The 26,623-nt window shown below is 17.9% G+C and overlaps 6 protein-coding genes across 9 annotated transcripts; 5 read left to right on the plus strand and 1 right to left on the minus strand.

Annotated features, from left to right (window-relative positions):
* On the plus strand, nucleotides 1–1,923 carry LOC122716812 (histone chaperone asf1). Its single transcript, XM_043940231.1, has 3 exons — nucleotides 1–346; nucleotides 663–778; nucleotides 933–1,923. The coding sequence occupies exons 1-3, from the start codon at nucleotides 238–240 to the stop codon at nucleotides 1,302–1,304; spliced, it is 597 nt and encodes a 198-aa protein (XP_043796166.1). The 5' UTR covers nucleotides 1–237; the 3' UTR covers nucleotides 1,305–1,923.
* Nucleotides 1,924–3,372: 1,449 nt separating this feature from the next.
* LOC122716844 (GATA zinc finger domain-containing protein 4-like) lies at nucleotides 3,373–8,777 on the plus strand. Of its 3 annotated transcripts, none has more exons than XM_043940293.1 (7): nucleotides 3,373–3,571; nucleotides 6,866–7,038; nucleotides 7,153–7,229; nucleotides 7,317–7,418; nucleotides 7,512–7,595; nucleotides 8,095–8,305; nucleotides 8,469–8,777. In XM_043940293.1, exons 1-7 carry the CDS (start codon nucleotides 3,569–3,571, stop codon nucleotides 8,734–8,736), a joined length of 918 nt encoding a protein of 305 aa, XP_043796228.1. In that variant the 5' UTR covers nucleotides 3,373–3,568; the 3' UTR covers nucleotides 8,737–8,777. The 3 variants fall into 3 exon arrangements, with proteins under 3 accessions (XP_043796228.1, XP_043796226.1, XP_043796227.1); XM_043940291.1 differs by lacking the exon at nucleotides 3,373–3,571 and adding an exon at nucleotides 4,432–4,490; XM_043940292.1 differs by lacking the exon at nucleotides 3,373–3,571 and adding an exon at nucleotides 4,438–4,472.
* A 3,849-nt stretch (nucleotides 8,778–12,626) lies between these two features.
* On the plus strand, nucleotides 12,627–14,151 carry LOC122716835. 2 transcript variants are annotated; one of them, XM_043940271.1, is made up of 6 exons: nucleotides 12,627–13,061; nucleotides 13,166–13,338; nucleotides 13,415–13,536; nucleotides 13,619–13,740; nucleotides 13,848–13,924; nucleotides 13,988–14,151. In XM_043940271.1, exons 2-6 carry the CDS (start codon nucleotides 13,212–13,214, stop codon nucleotides 14,149–14,151), a joined length of 612 nt encoding a protein of 203 aa, XP_043796206.1. In that variant the 5' UTR covers nucleotides 12,627–13,061; nucleotides 13,166–13,211. The 2 variants fall into 2 exon arrangements, with proteins under 2 accessions (XP_043796206.1, XP_043796207.1); XM_043940272.1 differs by having other exon boundaries at nucleotides 12,627–12,884.
* Nucleotides 14,152–15,168: 1,017 nt separating this feature from the next.
* On the plus strand, nucleotides 15,169–15,932 carry LOC122716832 (NADH dehydrogenase [ubiquinone] 1 beta subcomplex subunit 11, mitochondrial). The gene is made up of 2 exons (XM_043940269.1): nucleotides 15,169–15,217; nucleotides 15,294–15,932. The coding sequence occupies exon 2, from the start codon at nucleotides 15,390–15,392 to the stop codon at nucleotides 15,825–15,827; it is 438 nt and encodes a 145-aa protein (XP_043796204.1). The 5' UTR covers nucleotides 15,169–15,217; nucleotides 15,294–15,389; the 3' UTR covers nucleotides 15,828–15,932.
* Nucleotides 15,933–16,539: 607 nt separating this feature from the next.
* LOC122716817 (Golgi reassembly-stacking protein 2) lies at nucleotides 16,540–18,713 on the minus strand. Its single transcript, XM_043940241.1, has 7 exons — nucleotides 18,529–18,713; nucleotides 18,170–18,250; nucleotides 17,862–18,065; nucleotides 17,567–17,784; nucleotides 17,402–17,486; nucleotides 17,032–17,329; nucleotides 16,540–16,967 (listed from the first exon to the last, which is right to left on the minus strand). Exons 1-7 carry the CDS (start codon nucleotides 18,589–18,591, stop codon nucleotides 16,618–16,620), a joined length of 1,299 nt encoding a protein of 432 aa, XP_043796176.1. The 5' UTR covers nucleotides 18,592–18,713; the 3' UTR covers nucleotides 16,540–16,617.
* Nucleotides 18,714–19,351: 638 nt separating this feature from the next.
* Nucleotides 19,352–21,447, plus strand: LOC122716843 (probable kinetochore protein nuf2). The gene is made up of 8 exons (XM_043940289.1): nucleotides 19,352–19,540; nucleotides 19,632–19,773; nucleotides 19,848–20,056; nucleotides 20,151–20,297; nucleotides 20,376–20,611; nucleotides 20,694–20,879; nucleotides 20,977–21,139; nucleotides 21,307–21,447. Exons 1-8 carry the CDS (start codon nucleotides 19,385–19,387, stop codon nucleotides 21,340–21,342), a joined length of 1,275 nt encoding a protein of 424 aa, XP_043796224.1. The 5' UTR covers nucleotides 19,352–19,384; the 3' UTR covers nucleotides 21,343–21,447.
* Nucleotides 21,448–26,623: the final 5,176 nt, after the last annotated feature.

Genomic DNA, 26,623 nt, shown 5'->3' on the forward strand with positions numbered 1-26,623 from the left:
TCATATGAAGTTTCGGTTGTTCGCGAAAGGCCGGAAACATCCTTTGGTTCGTTTGCCGCCAAAGCAAGCTGTGTGCTGGAATGAAATTGTTTATGCTTTGATTCGAGATCTTTCGTCTCTCAAAAGATTAATTTTCTAATTCAGTATAAAGAATACAATCTGATAAACAGTTCTTTAAAATTGTTATTATAAAATTCACGGTGTTTCGGTGAAATTATTCATTAAACAAAATCAACGATGGCTAAAGTTCAGTTAGCAAATGTAGCTGTTCTCGATAATCCTTCGCCGTTTCTAAATCCATTCCAGTTCGAAGTTACTTTCGAATGTATCGAAGAACTAAAAGAAGGTAGTTGTTCTAACCTTTATTTATTTTATAAAATATATTTCTAACTTGATATTAACATTATTAAAAATAACTATATGTCCGAATATTTTTAGTGCTTATGCTAGGTTAGTTTTAATAATTTAATACTGAATTTTTCAAGGACAAATCAATAATATCTTTTTTAACAATTTTGTAATTGAAAAAGAAACTAATTTATTTTATATTTAATTTTTTTTTTTTAATTCTAATATATTTTCTTTTAAATATTGTATCAAATGCTTTGTTTGAAATAAGCAACATGTAACATATTATAATAATAATAATAATGGTTTTATAGATTTGGAATGGAAAATGATCTATGTCGGTAGTGCTGAATCTGAAGAATTTGATCAAGTTTTAGACACAATTTATGTTGGTCCAATACCTGAGGGAAGGCATATGTTTATTTTTCAGGTATATTGAAAATATCATTTAAATAATGATTTAATTAATAATAAAACAATAATTCTAAATTTCAGTTAAAATCTTTCAGTTAAATATATATTTAATACTTATAATATATTATTTTTTTCATATAATTTTATTTAGCATTTATATCTTATTTTAGGCCGATCCTCCAGATGTTAGTAGAATTCCAGTGAATGATGCTTTAGGAGTTACAGTGGTTTTATTAACTTGTTCATATAGAGGACATGAATTTGTACGTGTTGGTTACTTTATAAATAATGAATACACAGATGCAGAACTTAGAGAAAATCCACCACCTCAGCCTCAGTTTGATAAAGTACAAAGAAATATCTTAGGAGATAAACCTCGTGTCACTAGATTTAAAATAAATTGGGATGATGGAACAAGTTCAACAACAAATAATGTACCAGAAGGCATGGATGCACAATCATTAGAAGAAACATCGCAAGATGCACCAACATCTACATTGGGATTTACAGAAAATACACATAACAGTATGGAAGTGATGTGAATGCCTGTTTATTGCGAATAACAAATAAGGTAGCACAGACCATAATATGATAAATGAAGTAGTACCTGGAAAGAAGATTCGAATGGTTCATATATTTGGATACCTCAAAGAAAAAAACATTATAAAAGAATGGTAGCCTTTTATATGTTATATATTAATTGGTTTCTTTTTATTAAAAAAAAGCTTATATGTTGAAGAAAAGTTACATGATAGATAATGCGATAATTTTAATATTATAGAATTAAAATTGTTTGCTATTGCATACAAACACACATTATGTATAAATTTTGCAATAGAAAATAATTAGAAATTACTTATTATATATCATTAAAAAAGAAAAAATTTCAAATATTAAAATATTAATTTTTAATAAAGATACATAGCAACACATTTTAATAACAGATTATAAAATAAAAATATATTTCAAACTAATATCTGATATCATGGTCATTAATATAATTAAAAAAAACAAAATATAACAAAATACAGAAACTGTTTAAACATTAAACTCTTGATAACTGTAATTTAAAAATAATTATATGATGATATTCTAGAAATGTTTGGAATTTTGTGTTTAATACTTTAAGTATTATATTATGGCTTATTATTATCATAAATTAATAGAAATAAGGCTGTTTCCATTTTATCAGTGTATGTACATATATACTAAAATGAAAATACATATTATGTTTTTTACTTCATTATATTTTGTTTTTAAATATACTTCTACCAATAGTTATTGAAAAATAATGGTAAGTAAAAATAAAATAATTTAAAGATAAATATAATATAGTACACTATAATTATATTATATATGATTATAAATATAATATAATATAAATTATAATTTGAAAATATCTTGAAATATCAAAAAAAATTGCGAAATATATTTTTTAAAATTTATGAATGATGAAAATTTTTTAATTAAATTCGAATTCAAATATAATACTTTTGATAACAGAATTTATACATATTATATTATGGTTTATTATCATAAACTAATAGAATATTTATGATTGTAATTAATATAAATTTCGTTTATTCCATTTTTTAATTGAAAATTATAGAAAATATTAGAAAATCTTTAAAAAAATGTTTTTTAATAAGAAAAAAAAATATGTCTTTTATTGTACTTATTATTTGTATATATTTAGGTTCCTATTCTATCTTTTACATGGTAATTATGCATATATCTCATTTTAAAATATCATTATAAAAATTGATCAAAAGTACTGAAGAAAAAAATACAAATTTTTTTAAAAGAAATTTTTATTTATATTTAAAAAAAAATTGTAAAATGTATAATTTTTTAAAAAATTAGTTAAAATTAATTTTTTTAAAAAAATAATTGATATATGTATTTTATAAAAATGTTTTTTATAAAATTCGATTTTTTTTTAATTTTAATAACAGATTTTATTTTGCAGTTCTTGTAATTATTTAAAAATTTTAGTACAAATTATATAAATTAAGTTAATATTTTTATATTTATTTATTTATAAAGAGTACATATTATATGTTTTAACATTTAATATTAATAATATGCTATATTTATATAATAATTGTATTAGTAACATAATAATTATATAATTATTTTTACAGATAATTTAAAACTATGAAATTTTATTATAAATAAACAAAATAGAATAAATTAATATGGATAATATAATTTTAATTTAATATAATATTATATAAATGTAATTATATAATGTAATAAATGTAATTAAAATAGAATGAAATTATATGCACATTTTCTGTGACGTATATATTAAAAAATAAATTTATAAATTTGTAAATTATTTATAAATTTAAATCTAATTAAGAATCAATATTTTATATATATATATATATATATATATCCATGTATAAAATTTTCAAATTGCATGTATATATATATATATATATCCATGTATAAAATTTTCAAATTGCATGTAATTGATTTATTTTTCTATTTGCGATATTTTCTATATATAATAGAAAATACTTTTCTTGAGAAACAAAGGGCCTATATAAATCAACTACACTACTGTCGCCACCCCCACTACCTGTCTTGTCGTGAGCAGGTCTGAACACGTTCAGTATATGCCGGCGATCGTAGCATCAGACTACAGGTGGATTTCAAACAGTGCATTTGTTTTTGCGTGCGAAACTCTACACACGGATGAACCTGTCAACTATCTTCAGACAAATATTACGTACATGCGAGTACAATCACAAAAGTAATACATATTTCCGACCTTTATACATTTACATCATATTTTCCAATGGTAAGTAAAGTAATTTTTTATTTCTTTCTTCTGTTTATTTTCAATAGAAAGTAATCGAATGATTTCATTCAACAAATTTTAATAGCTTTTAATCAAAATCAATATGATTGTTTCGTTAAAGATTTATCCACTTTATTAAATTGATACAATCAAGTTCGAGATACACTATATATCATTAGCAAAACATATAAATATGTTATATATTTATAGAAATCTTTTGCATATATAAAGATCATATATAAAGTTTACAAGAGTGATATACATATGATAGAAGTATCAAATCATTGCCATGTCTTCTAAAATCTTTCTATTTTTTTTCTTATATTATTTCTTTAATTTATTAAAATAAATATTAAAATTCTTTTATTTATTAAAGATTTTTAAATATTGTAAATTTTGTAATTTAACATCATGATTTCATCATCTTTTCAAGTGTTAATTATCTTTAATAATTCTTTTTTTGAAAATATTTTTTTTAATATATATATTCGATTTCATGGACAATTGTACTTCTTTGTAAACAAACTTTTTTTATTATACGATAAATAGTAATTATTATTGATATCAAGTATTATTTTCATTGAAATGAAATTTAATGATAAACTAAAATGTGGAAAGATGTATAAAAATTTATGTAATATGTTATAATTTATATAAATCCCACCATGATCTTTTTATTGAAACCGGAATATGTTCCACGCAGTTCTCAGTACGACATAAGCGCGCCGCGATGAGTCACTCAACTGTCGTTTTTTTCTTTTTCGCCCGGGAATCTCTGCAGCCATTATAGAAATAATATCACAAAGGAATAAGAAAGCAGTTATAATATATATTATGTTATATTATTATATTATATTATAATATAATAATTTTTTGATACAGTGTCTATATATATATGTGTGTACGTGTGTGTATATGTGTATGTGTATACAATTTTGTATACAATATATATAATACGTACATATACAAAGTACATATACAAGTGGTTTTAAATTTATGTATTCATATTAGATATAAATATCATAAATATAGCAGAAATAAAAGAAATAAAAATTTATTGAATTATATCATTAGCATTATATGAAAAATTAAACAAAGTTTATAATGATTTATATTTGTACCTATACATATAATATTTAAAATTTTGACTAATAAATTTTATTGAAATATTTTAAAAATATTTTATTGAAATATTAAAAATTTATCAATAATAAAAGTCTTTTTAATAAATTTTAATTATTTGTAATATGTGATATTCTTATTGTATAAAAAACGTGGCAATTAATATATATTTTATACGAATATATAATGCTAAAAATAATTTAGTATATAAAAAATAATATAATATATAATTTATAATTTATAATGTAGTTATTAATTAAAAATATGATATTATAATCCCAGAAAAATTACGATAATTTTATTAGAAAAAATATTGATTATTTTGTAAATGAAAAAACTAATCTTATCTTTTAGTATTATGTTTAGTATTGTATTTAATATTTTTTAGTACATAATATAATATAATATAATATAATATAACTATATATATATATATACATATATATAATATTATATATACGATTAGCATTTTTTATGATATTTATGCAATATATATCCAATCCTAGTAAGAGGAAAAATAATAAGAAAATTTCATTATTATATTCTAGAACAATTAATTTTCGACAGTAATGAAGAAAGCATTCTGATAATTAAAAATGAATATATTTATAAAAAATATAAAAAATCATTATTGTTAAGTTGTTATTATTAATTTTATTTATTTTTGTATTTTAAAAAAAATTAATATAAATAATACCTATTTATATATAATAATTTTATATATATTATTAAAATAATCGATAGTAAATCCATTCTGTGTAATTATAAATCAAACTGTCAAATGGTGGCACTTGTCCTAAACAAAATGGTGGTATACTGGAAGATCAAAAATTGCAAAATCATTTTTCTATATTTTAATTCTACACTCAATTTATTAAAAATATTAATAAAATATTAAACTATACTTCTTCTTTCTATAAACAATGATTTATTATTTCTTAATATTTATTTTATATTATAAGATTTGATAAAGTTATGATATAAAAACAAAAATTTGGAATATATAGCTTACTTTTTTCCTTTTTATAAAAGATTAAATGTTAATAATAAATTATATAAAATTTGTTTTTTATTTTTTAATATATGATTATTTATATAATCTTCAAAAAATATTAAACATATTTGATATAATTATAATTTTGTAAATTATTATTATAGAAATAATATTTATAATAAATTATATAAAATATATTATCTAATAATATAATTTATTTAATATGATATAAAAAATAAATATTAATTTGTTTTATCATAAATTAATTATGAATTTTTAATTTTTATTTTTTATAGTAAATACATAAAAAATAAGTTTAAAAAAATAATTTTTTTGGAGTGTCTTCTGATATACTGATATATAGGTCAGAAGAATTATTGAGAATATGAGTTCGATTTTAAATCGGAAGTGCTCAAATTCCATGTTACTTTATACGAATAAAATCGAAAAAAAATAATATTATTTTTTTAATTGTTATATAGATTTATCAATCAATTATATCAAATTAATTATTTTAAATATTTTTACAGAATTTTTCATTTTATATAATTTATATGTAAACTGTTTTTATTTCAATAATGAATAATATTATATAATATAGTTAAAAAATAATTATTTAAATAATTATAATTAAATTATAGACATCCATTTTTTATAGAAAATACTTAAAAATGTATAAAAATATATATAATGTTTAAATATTATGTTATGTTTAAAAATAATTGCAATAAAGTATTTGTAATATTTGGATTATAAAATTATTGTTAAATTATTAAATTATTTTGTATTTAATTCTTATTTTTCTAATGATACATATTTTATATAAATAAAAATCTTTATAAAATCATTTATAGAAAATTTTAATTACAATAATAATTAATTTTTACAATTTTTATATATTTTTAATTTTTACATATTAATTAATTTTTTTACAAATTATAATTCTTAAAAAAATTATAATCAGCTTAATTTTATGTTTATCAATATATAAATAATTATATCAATATATAAATAATAAAAAACTTATTATAATATAATATTCATTTCGATTATTGTTTAAAAATCATATTTATATAAGTTAAGTTGTCAAAACATATATGTATAAGTTATAGTTAATATCTGTTGAATCATTTAAATTTCAAAAGTTATAAAATAATTAAAAGTAAATTATTTTATAGGCTACGATAGAGGAAAAATCTTGTCATGATGATACTGATTGTCCCGATAAACAATATTGTTATCATGTATCGGAACGATGTGTTGACTTTACCCAGTGCAGCAGGTATAATAGACAAGAAAATAGCGAAGGAAGATCACGACATCCTTCTCGATGTGGACCCTGTTTTCCTGGGTAATTCATTAATTTTTTAATTAAGTTTTCTTTCTTTTTCCAATTTTTTTTATTAAATATTCATATACTATATATAATTTTATTTTATATATATTTATTAATTCCATATTTCAGTTATACCGCTGAAAAATTAAGTACTGGAGAAATGGCGTTGTTATGTAGAAAAATAAATGCAGAACAAAGTATTTCCGGTAAATAAATAAAAAATTAATTTGAAAAATTTTGTTTAAAATCATAATTTTTGTTTGTACTAATTTTTCCTTTTTTATTTTATATAGAAACATACAGATTGAACAATAATATAATTATTTATACAACATTTGGAATATTAACAATTTTTGGAGTATTGACTTTACTTATTATTATATTTTATAAAAAACGTAAGTAATAAATTTAAATATTTTTAATTTTTTTTTTATATAAGTATAAGTTTATTTGGAAGATAAAATATAATTGCAAATATGTAATTCTAGGAACATCAAAACGACAAAATAACAAGATAAAACAAAGCGGAGAACTTCGCGTTATGGAACCCACTGCTCCACCTTTAGAAAATAGTAAGTAATACTTATAAATACCATTATTTTTAAGAACAGCACTAAAAAAAAATTTATTTAAATAACAAACGATTATGATTGTTATTAATAAGTAGGTAGATTTATCTATAGCTTATTATCTATTTATTTAAAAATACTTTATTTAACATATTTTTTTTGATATTTGTAGTAAAACAATCTCAATAAATTCACGCTAAATTGTAAATTAAGATATATAAGCACTGTAGTTTGCAGCTTTTGTGTCTTAATTTTGCACTTTTTAACATTTTCTTATGTGTTTAAAATTACTAACCGTGAAAAAAACGGTTAATTTTGTTTTACGAAAAAGAACAATTATTTCATTACAGTATACCTACCTATTTGAACGCTGAATTTACTTGCGGACTGTTCAGAACGCGGTAATAACATATATAGAATTATGTATGTTACTTGGATAATATTAATATGATGTTTAATATAATTTCTTCATATAAATTATCATTACATTAATATTTTACAGGTCCTTTTATCACTTGCAAAAAAAAGTCATCTCCAGTGCCTTTTAATAATAATAAAAATTTGAAAGATAAGAATAATCTTGTGCGTGCTACTTGTTGTGCACCTCCATATAGGGATCATACAAATTTTAATTATGAAAACGATCAAAATAACGATAATGCAACAGAACCATTACATTACTTGTCTAATCAATCTAACAATTGGACTTCAGAGTAAGTAAATATTTCAAAAAAAAAAGAAAAATATGTTTATTCAATCATAATTATATATGCATAATTATTTTATTATATTATATTATATTATATTTATATTATATTTATATTATATTATTTATAATATTTATTATATATTATATATTATTATATATAATTTTAGACAACTAACACGTGAAGTTATAAATGGAAATCTATCTGGATATGAAGTAGCACAAATGGATAATATCTTAAACACAACTTTAATTCAAACAGATAATCCTTCTTCATCTAATTCTCAAGAAGATAATAATAATAACAATACTAATAATGATGATTCAAGATCTGAATCAAGTAATACTCAAAATAATAGAGAACATATACGAATTTCTAATATTTTAATTTCTCAAAAAATATCTATGAATGTGAATTTACTCAATAATGATTCTTGATTTCAAAAATATGCATATCATAAGATAATATGTTAATCAAGTGCCTCATTTATATAAAGCAACATTAAATTTTTTTTATATAGAATTAAATAATTAAAAAATAATTTTAATGAACATTAAAAACTATAAAAATAATAAATATTTTAATATACAATTAAATATCCATTATTTAGGCCATAATATTTTAGAATAATAATTCATTTAAAAAATAAATAGTAATTGATATTTAAAATAATCAGCTAAACTCTGTTCTAGTCAATAAATCTTAATAATATTGACTGCTAATAAAATGAAATAATTTTTTTATTTTATTAAATATATGTTTGAAAAATAATTTTAAAAATAATTTCATTTTTCTTTTCATATCAAATGAAAGTTTGTATTTTTCAAAATAATATAAGATATATCAGCATTATGGCCTTATATATTTCTTATGTCTTACTTATTTCATTTAATTTTTGTTTTTCTACTTATTTTTTACTTTTAAAGAAATTTAAAGATAAGTAGAATTTTAGAATTTAATCTAATGTCAATGATTGTTTATAAATTTTTTCTCTATTTTTAAGTATTAAATGACAAGTTTTTAATATTTTTTATTAATAATTTTATTAATAAAAAATATCAAATTCTTTTTTATATATTATATAAAAATATTATTATATTAATCATTTTATTTTAAATATATTGCATGATAATCCTTTAAATTTGAATTTTGATTTATAGATTGCTCAATATTTTGCAATATTTATTAATAAAATTTATTTGTTTCTTATTCTTTAAAATTGTATTATTTGATTTATATGTTGAATAAAAATTTTTAGTATAATTTAATATAAAGGATTTCTAAAAGAGCAAAATTTCTATGAATTTCTTATATTTTAAAAACATAATACATTTTGTATGTTTAGAAAATATAAATATTATTAGTTACTTATTTATAAAATATAAATTATAATTATATAAATATCAACATGTTTTATTTTTATTATATATAATATAATAAATTATTATATTATATATAATAAGATAGTAATTTTTAATAATTATGATTATTAAAATATATATATTTTATAATATTTTCATAATACATATAATATTTCATATATATTTTATAATATTTAATAATTATGATTTACATTCATTATAATTTATATTTTATACTCAAATTACATACATTGTTATAAATGAAATACATTGAATGAAGTGAATTTTAAATATATGCAATCACTTACAAAATACTTCTATTATAATAAAACTTTTATTTTAATAAATATATAATTTAATAAAAAATAAAATTTATTTTTATTTTTAAAATCTTTAATAATTAATAAATTTCAAATATAAAAACTTTTATTCAGTGATATTGTTGGTTTTTAATTTGTTATAGGATTGTTATAGGAAAGTTTTTTTATATAAATATAAAATATTCATTTTCGTAATTGTAATTTTGTTGTTTTGGAGCATACTAATAATATTTAAATAAATTAATAATCTTACTTATTATTACCTATTATTATGTATTATCATAAGCGAGATAAAATAGAATTATCATCTCATAAAACTTTACATTTCAAGTTCTTTTGCTTTATGATTTAAAACAATGGATTTGAATAAATTATATTTAATTTTTTCCAAAATTAATAAAGTCTAAAAAAAAAAGTTAAAATTTCAAACATAACATTATAAAATTCCAATTTATTTATTTTAGAAAACTATTAATTTCTTATTTTTTTATCTATCATATTTTATTTAATTTTTTTTCTAATTCTTTTTATATTTTAGTTCTTGTCAAATAAAATTAAAAAATATCAATTTTAATTTTAAATAACTTTAATAAAATTTCAAAAAATATTTAAATATAATCCAATATTGATAAGACTATTGTTTAAATTCGATTTAAAATATCATCTATTGTAACTTTATGTAATCCTCATTTACTAATATGTATATATTTAGTTACTTATTGTTTATAATATAAATAAAATGTTTATACTATTAATTTAGCATTGAATCATAATATTTATTAATATTATAAGTTATTTTGTTTAACTGAATAATTTAATTGAATATCACACAAGGAAAAAATTACCAAAAAATTATTTTAACAGAAGTTATTTAGAACTAGTTTTTAGTTATTTATTATAAAAAAAATATTAATCTATTTGTATCAAAAAATCAGAAGATATTTTAATTTAATATTTATAAAAACCATATGAAAAAAAAGATAGTATAGATAGTGGAATATCATTGTGTGTTTACTATTGTCTTTCATATAATAAATTTTGCAAACTTTAAATTAAAATATCTTCTAGAAATCTTCTAAATCAATAGTTTTTCAATATAAATAAATTATTATAGGAATAATATAATTATTTTTTTTAGTGGATACATTAAATTATTCTTTATAAAAACTTATTAAATATTTGGTAAAATAATTTTTTAATATAGTTAAATATTTAATTTTTATAGAAAATAATTTAAAAAAAATATATTGATTTATATATTAAAAAATATATGATTCCATTTAAAAAACAAATGATTTTGATCTTCATAAATTTTAAACTATTTAATTTTTATCCAAATTTAAATATGAAAAATAAATGAAATATTTCATATAAAATTATTTAAAACATTATTACAATATATAAATGCAGCATATTATTATACAATATATTATTCTTTATAAAAACCTTTATAAACTAATAACCAATTTATAATCAAAAATTATAAATTTAAGAAATATTTAATTATATTTATTTCTAATAATTATTTTTATAAATAATAATATAATTATTTTTATAATTATTATTAGTAATTTCTAATATTTATTTCTAAACTAATAATTTTCTTTCAATTTTTCAAGTTATATGCTCTCATATTTTTTTTATAAAAAATACCGAGATATTAACTTATATATATATATATATTTAAAATATAAAATTTGCAAATTTTTTATGTAGTTACTTACAATAAAAATTAATAATATTAGAATTTAATTTTCTTGAATTGTTTCAATTTTTATCTGAAACACTTTTTAATATTATGAAGAATAAATAAGATATTCTGAATAATAAAGTTATACGAGATATCCAATACTTTTATACATATAAGAATTATGACTATGGCGGTAAGTAATTATATCAATTAAAATCACAAAAGTTGTTAAAATTAAGAAATTTAAAAAATTAATTAATTGTAATATTTAATTTATATTAATTAATTTAATATTACTTAAATTATATATATATAAATTATATAAATTACTTTTTTATAATTCTTTTTAATTTTAAATATATTTTAAATATATTTATTAAATGAATTCATATTTTTTTAATTACTTAATAATAAATAATATTAAACATGATAATTAATTAATAATAAACAAACACATATATGAATCTGAGTGCAAAAATAAAATAATCTAAAATAAATTTTATATAGTATAAATATAATCAAATAGAAAAAAAATAAATGTAAGATAAAAATTGATTTAACACTATTATTATTTTCTCTTTATTATTTTCTTTAGAAATACTTAATTATATCAATAATCTATAACAAATATTTTATCAACTTTTGACTAAATTCAATATTTTTTTAAATTGAATTCCTGTACTCGTTATAAACAAATTATGTTATATCTATTTTGTAACAAAGTCAGAGAAAACATAGAATATAATGTTAAAATAGAAAATATATAACTAATTTATATATTTATTTTATATATATATATATATATATATATTTATTTATTTAATAAGTTACATAATGTTAATATAATGTTAAAATAATTCTAGTTTTATTCAATAATCGATGTTCGTGATATGTATCACAATTTTTTCAACAATATTATTTGCATAACAAAAATTTTTCTATATTGAATAGTAACTGTTACACATAAATATTTTTTACTTGACTTGGTTTTTATTATAATTATAATAATCATTTCATATTCGTGGTTATTATTTATGAGCAGAAGACTTAAATCAAAATCAAACTTCTAAGTCGTTAGCAATCAAATTTGGAAAGTCATCAAAAAAGAAATACCAAATCAAAGAAATTGATCTACTCTTATTCTATCTAATCTGTGATATAACTATTGCAGAATTTAATTACAACTCCTGCCATCGCTGTTATTTAATTCTATTGTAAATACAAATATAATAATGCATAACATATTAGAATTTCTACCATTTTCGCAGCATTGTTATTTTATTCCATTCTAAATTATAATAATATCGTATGTGCACGAAAATGATAACGAAGACTTCATTATATATTATAAAAATTGAATGATAAATCTGTTCTACATTTACTCTATGCTAGTATGTTCTTTAATAAAATGAAATTTTATTATTGGTAGCAATGCATAGTACTATTTCAAATTTAGTGAATGAAAATAACTAATAATAGAATTTTATATTTATAGATATTTAATTGAATATATTATTGAGAATATTATTGCAAACATAATAATGAATGATATAATAATATTTAAAGAAAAACATATAAATATTACGGATTCACAAGTAAAAGATTTATTGCAAAATCAGATTCAGTTAATCAATCATGTTAAAAATAAACAAAATCAACATTGCAATGGTAATTTATTACATTATTATATGTATTTGCATGTTATTTGTATATATATTAAAGATACAAAAGATATTTTTTTTAGAAGATGAAATAAAAATCAAAGATTTAACATTAAAAATAACCTCTATGCGAGAAAATCTTCAATCCAAAAAACAAACGTTGGAATATAAAAATAATCTTTTATCTAAACATTTGAATCATGTGGTAATTTTTACATATTTCTTGATATATAGAATTTTTTCTTTCACTGACTTTAGTAAAAAATTAAAATTTAATACTTTTGAAGACAGAGATAAAAGAAGAAAAAGATAAATTTTTGAAAGAATATCAGCTATTAGAATTGCAAAGAAATAAACTCAAAATATGTAAACGAAATTTACAAGATCAAGAATTATTAGATAAAGGGAGGTTTGTGTAAACTTATTAGTACTTTATTATTCTTTTATTATATATTATATATTATATATTATATATTCTTATATTATATAAATTTTATAATTTTTTTTAAATTATAGAAGAAAATTTTTATTATATAAAGCATTAACAGGAATACGATGGGATTATGAAAAACTTAAAGAAACTATTACAGGATGTATCCTTTTTAATATAAAATTTATTATTTAATTCATATTTATATTCTTAATAATAATATTAGATGTATTACATAAAAATTATATTCATCATTTTTCTTATATAAATGAAGAGAATACAAAAGATATAAATAATCTTTTATGGCAAGAAATATATCAATCTATATTTCAAAAAGAGAATAATGAAATGTATAATAAAGAAAATATTGTAGAAAATAAAGAACTATAATATAAAATAAATTTTCATTTAATAATAATTGTTTATTAATTTATAAAATTATGATTAATTTATATTTAAAATAAAGAACTATAATATAAAATAAATTTTCATTTAATAATAATTGTTTATTAATTTATAAAATTATGATAACATTTTTATTTATTGTTATAATTATAATAAACGAAAATGAAAAAAAATCCAAATATTTCTTTTTAATTTATTTTGTTGATTAAAGATTAAATTATTATATTATCTTTCATGTTATTATCAAATAAAATTAATTCATATTTTTTTTTAAATTTTAATTATTTTAAAATATTTTAAAATTTTAATTATTTAATTATATATTATTATAATTATTTAATTATTTAATTATACTTATAATTATTATATCCATATATTTTATATACATTTTTTTCAAAAATTTGATGATAAAAGCATATAAAATTATATGTAAAATATTGTAAATTTCTTTTAATTAAAATGTTATACAAAAAAAATTAATATTTTATGCAAATATATAATTATTATTAAATTTTATTAAATTAAACTAATATAAAAATAAATATTTTTTTGTTTTTAATAAATTCTTATTCTATTTCATTAACAAATTTTTGTATATTGTGTAATTCGAAATTATATAAAAAAAAATAGTTTAAAATTTTTTCTCATTATAATCAATTATAAAATATTTTTTTAATATTAATACGATAAATTACTAGATTTATAACTATAAAGTAAATATAATTTTTATAATAGACTTCATTATAAAAATACATATGAAAATAAATATTCTTTTTAATTTTATAAACATATTTTATAATTTATTTTTCTTTAGCTATTATCATTTTTTTTATATACCTAAAATAACTATTTGGAACCTATATACTATACCATACATGAAGTTACGTATTCCATATTCAAGAAAGTAAATAAAAGATACGTAATACACATCAAACTGATAATTAATTTTCAATTCAAATTAAGACATTTTTCGGAATCTAAACATTTTATTATACTTTCATATTAAATTACGAATTTCGTATCTATATATTTATAGGTTTTAACCTACAAAGTAAGTTGTATATGTATAATTTTGATTTTTAAAATTTGTACAATATATTGACAACTAAATTAAAAAAATTTCTCAGACAAGAAAAATTATAAATTTAAGAAAAAACTACAACAATTTGAAATTACAACAAGAAATAATTTCTCAAAAAATCATTATAATTTATTAAAGAAGAATGTCAATGTTATTACGACTTGTTCGTTCTCATAGAATTAAGAATGGATTGATGTTTTTAAAACCAAAAGAGATTAAAATATGTAATAGAATATATCGTAGTGATTTACCAACTCAAAAAACTGAAAAAGAAGATTTATATGAAGTAAAAGATGCATGGGTTAGTTATGGATTTGACACTGAAAATAAGAAAGTTGATCGTCAAGCCATGCATATAACATTTTTTACTTGTATCTCTGTAGTCTTAATATTTGGAGCTGTTATAATTGGTTATGCACCAGATCCACTTCTGAAAGATTGGGCTCAACGTGAAGCATATCTACAACTTCGTTATAGAGAAGAAAATGGTTTGCCATTAATTGATCCAAATTTAATAGATCCATCAAAATTTATTCTTCCAAGTGAAGAGGAAATAGTTGATGTTGAAATAATTATTTAAACATTTTCAAAATATTCGGTATGGAAAAAATTAGTATTTTTAAATTAGTTATTAAAATCTTTATTATTCTATATATTTATATATTATATATTATACTATAGTATTTGAAAAAATATTTATCTGTACAATATATAATAAATGATTTTTATCCAAAATTATCATTCTTATTTATGAGTATTTTTAAAATTATAATAATCTACATGTGTATTTTTTTGGAAAAAAATATATTTGCAAATATATATAATAAATCATCTAATAATTAATAATTTTTTAATTTTTAAATATGAAAATATCATTCATTCAATATATATCAATTCAATATGTAAATATTTTATTTATTTATTTGATAACAAATTTAAAGTTGTAGTCTTATACAATAAGATAAATTATATAACACAAATATTGCATATACAATGTTATATATATGTTATTTTTAAATTATAGTGATTGAAAAATAAAATTCATAGTTACAGTTAAATAAGAAAAACTATAAGAAAAAACAGATTAATTATGATATAAAGATTTAATACTTCTTTTCTTTTAAAATTGTTTTAATTTGATTTTAATTTAAGTAATTAATAGTCTTTATCTATGTACAGAATTACATAATTTATCCTCGCATATCTGAAAATTTGTTTACATTGCGTTTAAACAAATAATAAAGTATAAACGCATAAAGTACGAGTAATACAATATATTCATAATAGATACATTACGCTCTTTATTACCTTTATTCTTCAATATGTACTTTGTTATAAAACAGATATTTTCATTAGAAATAATATGATCGTTACTGCGTTGTTGATGGTATAGATGTGGGAACAGTACTAACTTCAGTTAATTCATTTTGTTGAAGAACAGACGAATAAAAAGATGTGTTTTGAGGTAAGCTTGCACTAACGGTAATAGGTGGCATTCCGGGTAACGATATGGGCGTCGTTACAACATGAGATTGAGGCACATTGAATTGTATTGATGGTGATACATTACTTTGTACGGTTGTAAAATTTTTCGACGTTCCAACAACGCCTGTTGTTTCATTTAAGACTGTCGTATTAGTAGTAAAAGTTGATAAAGGTGGAGTTGTTGGCATACCAGGTATATTTGGCATTTTATTTTGATTTAATGTGGAATCATTATCTAAATAGGAATAATATCATTGTATTTACTTATTTGAATATTGAAATCATTTATAAATACTTACTATATGTTGCATTTATAATTCCTTGATTAGATATAACATGAGATATAGAATTAGTAGTAGTAGATCCTCCAATAGTAGCAGGATTTAATTGAGAAACATTACATGTTTGAACGTTTGGTGCATAAGTACTTTGCATCACATTAGAAGTTTCAAATTCGGATTTTATAATGTTTTCTTGTGATGAAATATAGTTTGGTGGTATGGAAAAACCTGGTGGTATGTTAGTAACTACATTACTTCCTTCTGTATGAGTAGTGTTTGATGTGACTTGATTTGAAATAGTAGATTTAACATTACTCTATAAAAGAAAAAAATAAAATTTATTATATATATATATTTTGATAAATTTCATGTAACATTAGATATGCACCATATATAAATTATTCGATTTGTGTTCTTGAATATTCCTAATAGGTATTCTATGTAGATATCCATATCCAATTCCACAACCCAAACTGTAAAGGCATAAAAATTTTATAAAATATAAAGCATAAAATAAAATATTTTAAAATACTAATAATAATGAATCCACTACCTTCCTTCTCCACCCCAAGAATGATTGGGTGTAATTGTAACTTCTCTACAAGAATCATCTTCTGTATTATATACATATAATTTTAAAAATCGAGATTCATGTGCTTCTATCAGAGTAAATAAATCCTCAGACTCATGTAAAACTGAATCAGCACCAATAATATAATCTGTGAAAGGACGTAAACCTGCTAATTCAGCAGGAGAAGATGGATATACTTCCTAACAAATAATTTAAGAAACTTTAATTTTTTTATGCAATTTTTAATTTTTTGTAATTCAATTATATTTATACTTACAAGAACATGCCAAACATTTTCATTAGAACCTTCAAAAGAACAAAATCTTACACTAACACCAAGAAGGCCTTGTCCACCCCATGTAAGACTAGGTACTATAACAGTTTGTCTTACAGATTGTGTTTTACTGCTGTATACTGTAAGTGTTAATTTTTTATCTACACCATTTTTAAGAAGCTCTTTTAATGTATCATTATCTTGATCCTATAAAAAGAAATTATATTAAATTATAATTTAATATAAATTATATAGAATTAATAATTAAATATATAATATGAATTAAAAATAAAAATTGACATAAAACATACCAAGCGAGTATTTCCAATAGCTACAATAAAGTCAAAGAATGCTTCTAGACCAGCTTTCTGACCAGGAGAACCTTCTTGTACCTATTTCAGTGATGAGGTTCGAATCAAATTTACTAAATATCTAACAAAAAGATAGCTATATTTATTGAAAAATAACTTTTAATTTTAGATTTAAATTTTAAATTATATAATAAAATTCATTGATTGATTTTTGTTTAAATTGTAATAAATCATAGTAAATTTATAATATATTATAATATTAACCACTGAAAGTTGTAGTAAAATTTATTTCATTCAATAAGAAAATATTTGAAAGAATTCACAAAGAAAATTATAATATTTTGACAAATTTTTTTTACCCTCAATACATGGTAACCTTCTGTGCCACCTCCTGGTATTTCAATACTATGAGAAGATCCCATTTTTGACAAGGAAACTTCTTAAAATACAGAAATATAAAGCATCAAAAAGATTGTTATTTTGAAAATAATAATCGAAATAGAAAAATATGTAACACAAAACTTTGTACAGATTCGTTGGTGACGTAGCCTATCATATGTAAAAGTTCTGATATGCTTACGATTCATTCAGTGTTACCAATATATGTAATATTTTTAAAAAAAAATACATATTATTTATCATCAATTTATAAATTCACTTATATTACATAGATAAATCAATAAATTTATTATAAAATTATGTAAATTATTATTAATGATTTTAAAAATAAGATATAATATTTAATTATATAATTGATAATATTAATAATAATATTAAAATGATATTAAAATCACTAATATGATTTAATTTTTCTGAATACATGTTTTCATATAAAAATATTTTAAAAGTAATCAAATTTATTTATTAAATAAATCTATTAAATATATAATTATTTAAAATTATAATAAATCATAAATATCTGAGAAATTGAATAAAATTTATAATAAAATATATAATGAAATTTAATACATTATACAAAATTTTATAGAAAATTATTAATTTTAATTTGATTCTAATTTTTTAAATTCATAAAATATTAAATAAATATTAATATTTATAATTTTCGGCTGAAAATTCATTATAAAGAGATCATTTGCGCATGTATCAAATTTAAATATATTTAAAACTAAACCGTCACATGAAACTACTTTACATACATAAAATACAATTTATAATAAAATTCAAAAAAGTTACATTATAAAAAATAAAAAAAGTATGGATTTAGATTTAGAAAAAATTCATAATATTTTAATTGAAGCTAATCTTCCATCAAGCATAAAAGATTTAAAAAATCCAACAGAAGAGTTTGTTGTCAAGTTAATTAATACTTTCTTAAAAAGATTTCATATCGATTTTAATACATTTGATAAGGTGAAAATATTTATTATTTATATTATATTATATATACATAGTAATACTTTTATTATTTGAATAAAAATTAAAAAAATTTACTTTATTAAAGCCCACAATGGAACAACAAGATATTATGCAATACTGTGAAGATTCTACTATAATTGGACTTGTAAATTTACATATTGTTATGGTTCAAATATGTGATAGAATATATTTAAAAGATCTATGTATTACAGATATAACTAGTCCAGGTAATTGTATTTAAAAATTAATTTATAAAATAATAAATTAGTTACTAATAATAAAAAATAATTATATTATTTAGGATCAAAAAAAGTACGCAAACAAGCAAAATTCCTGGCAAATTTCATATTGTATGCAACTAACAAAGAATCAGATATTGAAGATAAAGTTAATGAAATTCAAAACCGAGCAAAAATTTTACATGATATGTTAGAAAAGAAAAATGAAATATTAGAAACTAGAAAAGATAGAGCATTGCATGTAGCAAAACAATTATCATCAAAAGAAAAAGTATTAATAAAACATTGAATATATATTTATATTTTAAACTATATTATATTTCTTTTATATTCCTATTATTATATTATATTCTTTTTTTTTTTAGTACATTGTAGAAATCCAAAAATTACAATCCAAACTTGAAAAAAATAATCAAAAATATATTGAACTAATGACAAGAATGACAGCAGCAGAAGAGAAAAAACAACATGCAGTAAAACTTTGTGGAAATTATAAAGCACAAGCATTAAAGGTAAATTAACATTTAGGAATAAATTAAAATCATTTATATAATATATTATTATTATTATTATCATTATATGTATTATAGTTAAGTAAAACAATAACAGAATTACAATCAGAAATTGTACAATCACCAGAAGAATATCAAATACGTTTAAATGAATTGGAACAACAGCAAAGTGCTAAAGTTAAAGAACGTGAAACAATGCAAGAAGCATTTCAAGATAAAAAATATTTAATTGAACAACAGAAAAATATATTAACTTTTATTCAAGAACAATTAAAGAAATTTATTGAAGTTCCAAATATACATGATCGATTAAAGTATTTATATAATTTTTTAATAATATATTTTCATGAAAAATTTAAATATTATTTTATTAAATATTATATTCTTTGTTTTCAGAGAAATAAGAATACAAGAAGATAATATAAAGAAGCAAGTTAATACTCTCAAAATAGATATTGAAAAACTTGAAAAAAAATTAGAAGTTCAAAAAGATCAGCATAAAGAAGATGAAATAAGTGAAATTCATGCTCATTATATAGAACGTCTTTCTCCTTTACGTAATTTAAACATTCAATTATTAAGGTATTTTAAAAGTAATATATTAAAGAGATATTCTTAATAAAAATTATAAAATACATCTGTTTGTCTTATTAAAATTTAATAAAATTTTAAATTATAGTAATAAGAAATCATATAAAGAAAAGTTGGAAGAAATGCAAGTTCAACATAATGATGATTATTTGAAGCTGAAAAAAATACAAAACATAATAAAAAAAGTAGAAGAAGAAACTATAGAACTTCTTAAGAATTATCAAAATTTATATAACAATGAAATCTCAACTGTAAGTTTTGTTAAAATTATTTGTATATTATATCATGTAATGCATTTCCTATGCATTTTTGAAATTATATTTTTAAGAAATTAAATAAAATAAAATTTAAATTATATTTTATTAAAGAGAAAATTATTAATCAAATTCATATAATATTTAACTTTTTATATTAACAGGAAAAAACTTTATGGAAAACATGGATAACTGATTAAAAATTATACAAATATATACAATTATATAATTAAACAAAGAGAATAAAATTCTTAAAAATATCATCATTAATAGATAATCTTTCATCAATAATATTCTTAATTTTATTGGATAAATATTTTTGTATTATTCGTATATAGATATAAAATCATATATAAATAAAATAACTTAAAAAACTTAAAACTTATTAAAAAATTAAAATTTTTTATAATAATAGTTTACAAATTTAAAAATATATAAAAGATTAAAAATGTTATTGAGGTTTAATAATTAATAAAATATTATATAAATATTATATATTATATTATATGTTGGGGATTAAATATTTAAAAACACAATATATATATCATTTAATTATATTAATAATAATATTAATAATTTTTATACAATTTTTTGTATATTTACTAAATATTTTTTTTATTTTACATTTAATGTGAACTAATAATATGATTATTACTTAAAATATAATAACATATTTTGATAGAATAATTATCAACAAAATAAATATTTCAATTTTTTCTATAGAATAAAATATATACAGAGTGCTAACATATTATGGAACATTTTTAAATGGTCGTTCTGAAAGCCAAAATAAATACAAAAATATATAAAGATATATACAAAAATATTAGTTAAGGCTTATTTATTGTTATAATTAAAATTTACGTTAAACGAAGCAAAACAGAGATAGTTTTATTTTTGCTTGTCCAACTTTTGTGAATTGTGTACAGTTTAATAAATAAACTTTAATTAATACTTTTATATAACACTTTTTATATTTATTTTGATCTTTAAAATCGATCCTTCAAAGATATGAATATAATAAGTTTTAGCATGTGATTAGTTTCATAATTATAAATAAATTTATCAAATATAATATTTATAAAAAGATAAATTTTTTGCAGATTTTTATTCTTTTTAATAATATTTATATTTTTGTTATATTCATTATAATAAAATTAATAAAATTAATAAAATTGAATTAAAATAAATTACATACTTGATTTTAAATTCAATACAAAACTTATTATATCTATAAAGTTATAATTTGAAAAATTTAAAAAATTTCAATTTTTGTCAAGAATTTATATTTAAAACAATTTTTTAAATATATAAACATTTTAATAAAATGTTTATAATATTTTAATTTATATATATAGTTTTCATACATTAACAATTACATTTAATAATATCTCTATAATATAACAATTTTATAAGCTAATATATTTATTTGGAATGCATTCCATTCTTAAAAATGTATAATTATAAATGATTGAATTTCCATTTAATTGTAAAGATAAAATATATTTTTTTGTTTCTTAATAATTAATATTTAATAATTAAAAAAAATATATTGTTATGAGAAAGTAAAATATGTTTGTGCATCTTTTAATTTTGCTCTATATTTACAAAATATAACAATGTTAATTTTATATTAAACATACAATAAAAATTAAATATTGCATTAATAAATTCGATTAAATTTCCTATGTAATAAGTTTATGTATTATTTACATATTGACAGTTTTAACAATGTAACAGATTCTAACATGTAGTTATAAACTAAAATAAATGTTCCCTAATAAGCCATTTTTGAGTAATTAAGAGTAATTTTCAGAATATATATATTGAAAATAGTTACATGTTATAGAGTTTGATATATAAACATATCATTTGATCCGAAAATCTGTTTCAGTATACAGAAAATAGTACATAGACTAGGGAATCTAATAATATACATATTTATATCAGCATATACATAAATTATCATAATATCATATAATTTGCACATATAATATTATTAGTATTTTATATTATAGAAGTACATTAATAGTTGTTTTATACTACTATATACATATGCATAATACATATATATATTATATCGTTCTCTTTTTATATGCAAGTTCTTATATTTATATATATATATGTATGTGTGTTTATATGTATATATATATATATATATATATATATATATAAATGATAGAGATGCAAGCCCAACAGATTTGTTAAATGTACAGAAAAAAACAATTCTTTGACAAATTATGAAAACTTACATAAAATTTTAATTTTTTTTATATATTTTTTATATATTTATATTATTATTTTTTTCTTTTCTTTATTTATTATACAAGTATTTCAATAAATTTAAATATTTACTTATTATATTTTATATAGATATTTTTGCTATGCAATTTATTAATATTTATAATTCATATTACTTTTTGTTCATTTAGACATTTATATTTAACATGTCTATATGAAGACGTATAATTTTAAAAATAATAATGTATATAATCAATCAAATTTTATAAACTTAAATCGTTAATATAATTTAATTAATTAAATTATATTAAATGGCAGTGATATAGAAAATTAAATTTTGGTTTTATTTAAATAAATTTATTTAAATAATATAATTTTTTTTAATTTATTTTTGTTTCATATATTATGCTATATTATTCACTTATTTTCATTTTAAAATTTTATTGATTATAAAAAATTAAAAAACTAATTAATTTCAATATCAAAGAAATGCATTTTGCATATTTTTTAATAATATAAAAAAAAAGAAATAAAACACTTTTTTATTTCTTTTTTGGAAAAGAATATAACATATCATTTTTATTTTTATAATAGTAAGAATGAGAACTTAAATTTTGAGATCAAAAATAATATTTTTTTATATTGATAACAAATAAATAAAAAAAAATTTATTTTTTAGCTATATAATTATGATATTTTATTTTTATGAAAATAATAAACTATGCAAGATTTTATCTTTCTTAAAGAATAATATAAATCAGCCTTTTTTATTTTTTATATTTTGGTAGACTGAATTTATAATCATTTAAAAGTTTTCATAACATTATAAAGATTGCTTTAAAGATATATTTTTATGTGAATATATTTTACATGTCCTTTTTTTTTTTTAATTTAATATTAATATACATATAATCGCACTGAACACTCTGATTATTTAACAAATTATATTGATATAATTTTTATTAGACTAAATAATAAAGTGATGTAATGTACAGTCTTTTTAAATACCAATTCCAAGTATTAATCTTTTGAAAACTTATACAAATTTTTTATGAACAAATTTTTATGAACAAAATTACATAATTTTTAATTATTTCTCCAGTAATTATATTTATAAATTTTTGTTTTTGCAATCAAAACAATAAATAATCAATAAATAATGTTGAAAAAAAACTGTTTAAAAATATTTTCTATCACAGTGTATATTTATAAACAAAAATACTGTCAGAATCACAAAAATTTAATTTTATTTTTCTCTATATAGTTTTTTATTGTAAATTAAAAATATTCTTAGTAGTAATATTATAAAAAAAATTATATATATAATTCATACATATAATTTTTAAAAATCATTAGATAAACATATGTAAGTTCAATAAATACATGTGAATTCAAAACATTTTCTCATTTAGAAAATTATGAAAAAATATTTTTATCTAAACATAATTTATAGATAATTCTATAATTAGATAGACATAAAGATGTTAGAAAATATAATTATTAGAAAAATTGCAAGATTTTTCTAAATTTTACTGTCTAAAGGACAAGTCAGTCATATTCTACATTTTTTCATAGTATCTAATATTTAAAACTATAAATTTATTCTAAGAAACTATTGCCAATTTTTTTTTTATAGAGTAGAATGAAATGATTAATTTTTATATTATTAGTCATTATTCATATTTACTATATAATATTTTATATTTTGTTAAATTAAGCAAGCACAATATTAAATAAAACATAATATTAAAAAATAGAAAAGAACTGTTTAATAAACATAATTGCGAAAAAGAATACATATAAATTCTTTCACTTTGATATTTTGAAATAATCAAATTATCAATTCAATCATAATTTTTTTTATATTAGGCTATTTACTAGATTTCTGAATAATTAAAATCTTCAAATATTTTCTTTCTTATAAAATAATACATTTGAAAAAAATATAAACTCATTAATGCACTGATATATTTTAAGGAGGGATAATCGTTTGAAAAAATTCAATTTTTTAATTTGATATTTTAAAAATATTTTTAAAAAACAAGATCTATGTAAAAATTTGAAAAGTTTTAAACGTTATATATAATATAACTTTGTACTTACATTATTTAATGTTCAAGCCCGTGATATGATATCGTAAATCATAAATACTTCCATCACTTTTTATATTTGTTTATTTCTTTATATCTTGGTCATTGATCTATGTATGAATTCGAAAATTACAATATCTTATATCAAAAATTTATGATTTTTATTTTTATTATTTGTAATTTGTTACAAAAAAATTTAATATTTTAATGTTTTAAAACTTAGTAAAAAAAAAATTTAAGTATTAAAGAGTTAATATCATTATTCATGGACTTGAGGATAAATATTTATTTAATAATTAGAAATATAAATACTAAATAAGAATTATTTTTTATATATTAAATCATGAAAGTTTTAATGAAAATGTTAAATTGTGCAATCAATATAAATAAATGTAATTAATACATAAACAAATGTATGTATTATTTATTCATAAAATAGTGATTAAGAATTATGATAGAATTATAGAAGAATAAGTTTTCAATTTACATCAATTAATATAAAAATAATTAAAAATATTAAGAAATAAGGCAATAAATTTATAAAGATATTTATAAATAAAACCTCATCAATTTGATAAAAAAATAAAATAGTAAAAAACAGTATGAATACAGTACACACACTACAGTAGAAGTATGAATACAATTGCCAAAAATTGAAAAAAATTGAAAGATTGAACATGAAAAGAAATATAATAATAATAAATGTTTCAAATTATGGAATTTTATATCTTATTTCAACATATTTACTAAATGATAAATGATTTTGCTAAATGTAAAGAATATAACAATAATGTTAAATTTCTAATCCAAGAATGTACGATTTTGGATTCAAAATTGTCATAATCATTATACATTTATCTCAAAAAAATAAGAAAAAAAAAAGAACATCAGAAAAACTTTTATAATTTTTGACAATAATTGTCCTTTTAATCAAAATTTTTCTTAATTCAAAACATCATCTAAACTTTTAAACATAATAAAAAAAAAGAAAAATATTCATTAAATTATTAGACTGCAACATAATACAAAAAATGCAAAAAGTATTTTATGATAATTCATATCGATATTCCTCCTTAAAAGATATATTATAAGAATAATATAATAATATTAACAGAATTCTTTTATGTATAAAAATTCACCATAATTAAAG

The sequence above is a fragment of the Apis laboriosa genome, unplaced genomic scaffold, assembly GCF_014066325.1.
Source record: "Apis laboriosa isolate Shangri-la unplaced genomic scaffold, ASM1406632v1 scaffold49_cov149, whole genome shotgun sequence".
Lineage (NCBI taxonomy): Eukaryota > Metazoa > Arthropoda > Insecta > Hymenoptera > Apidae > Apis > Apis laboriosa.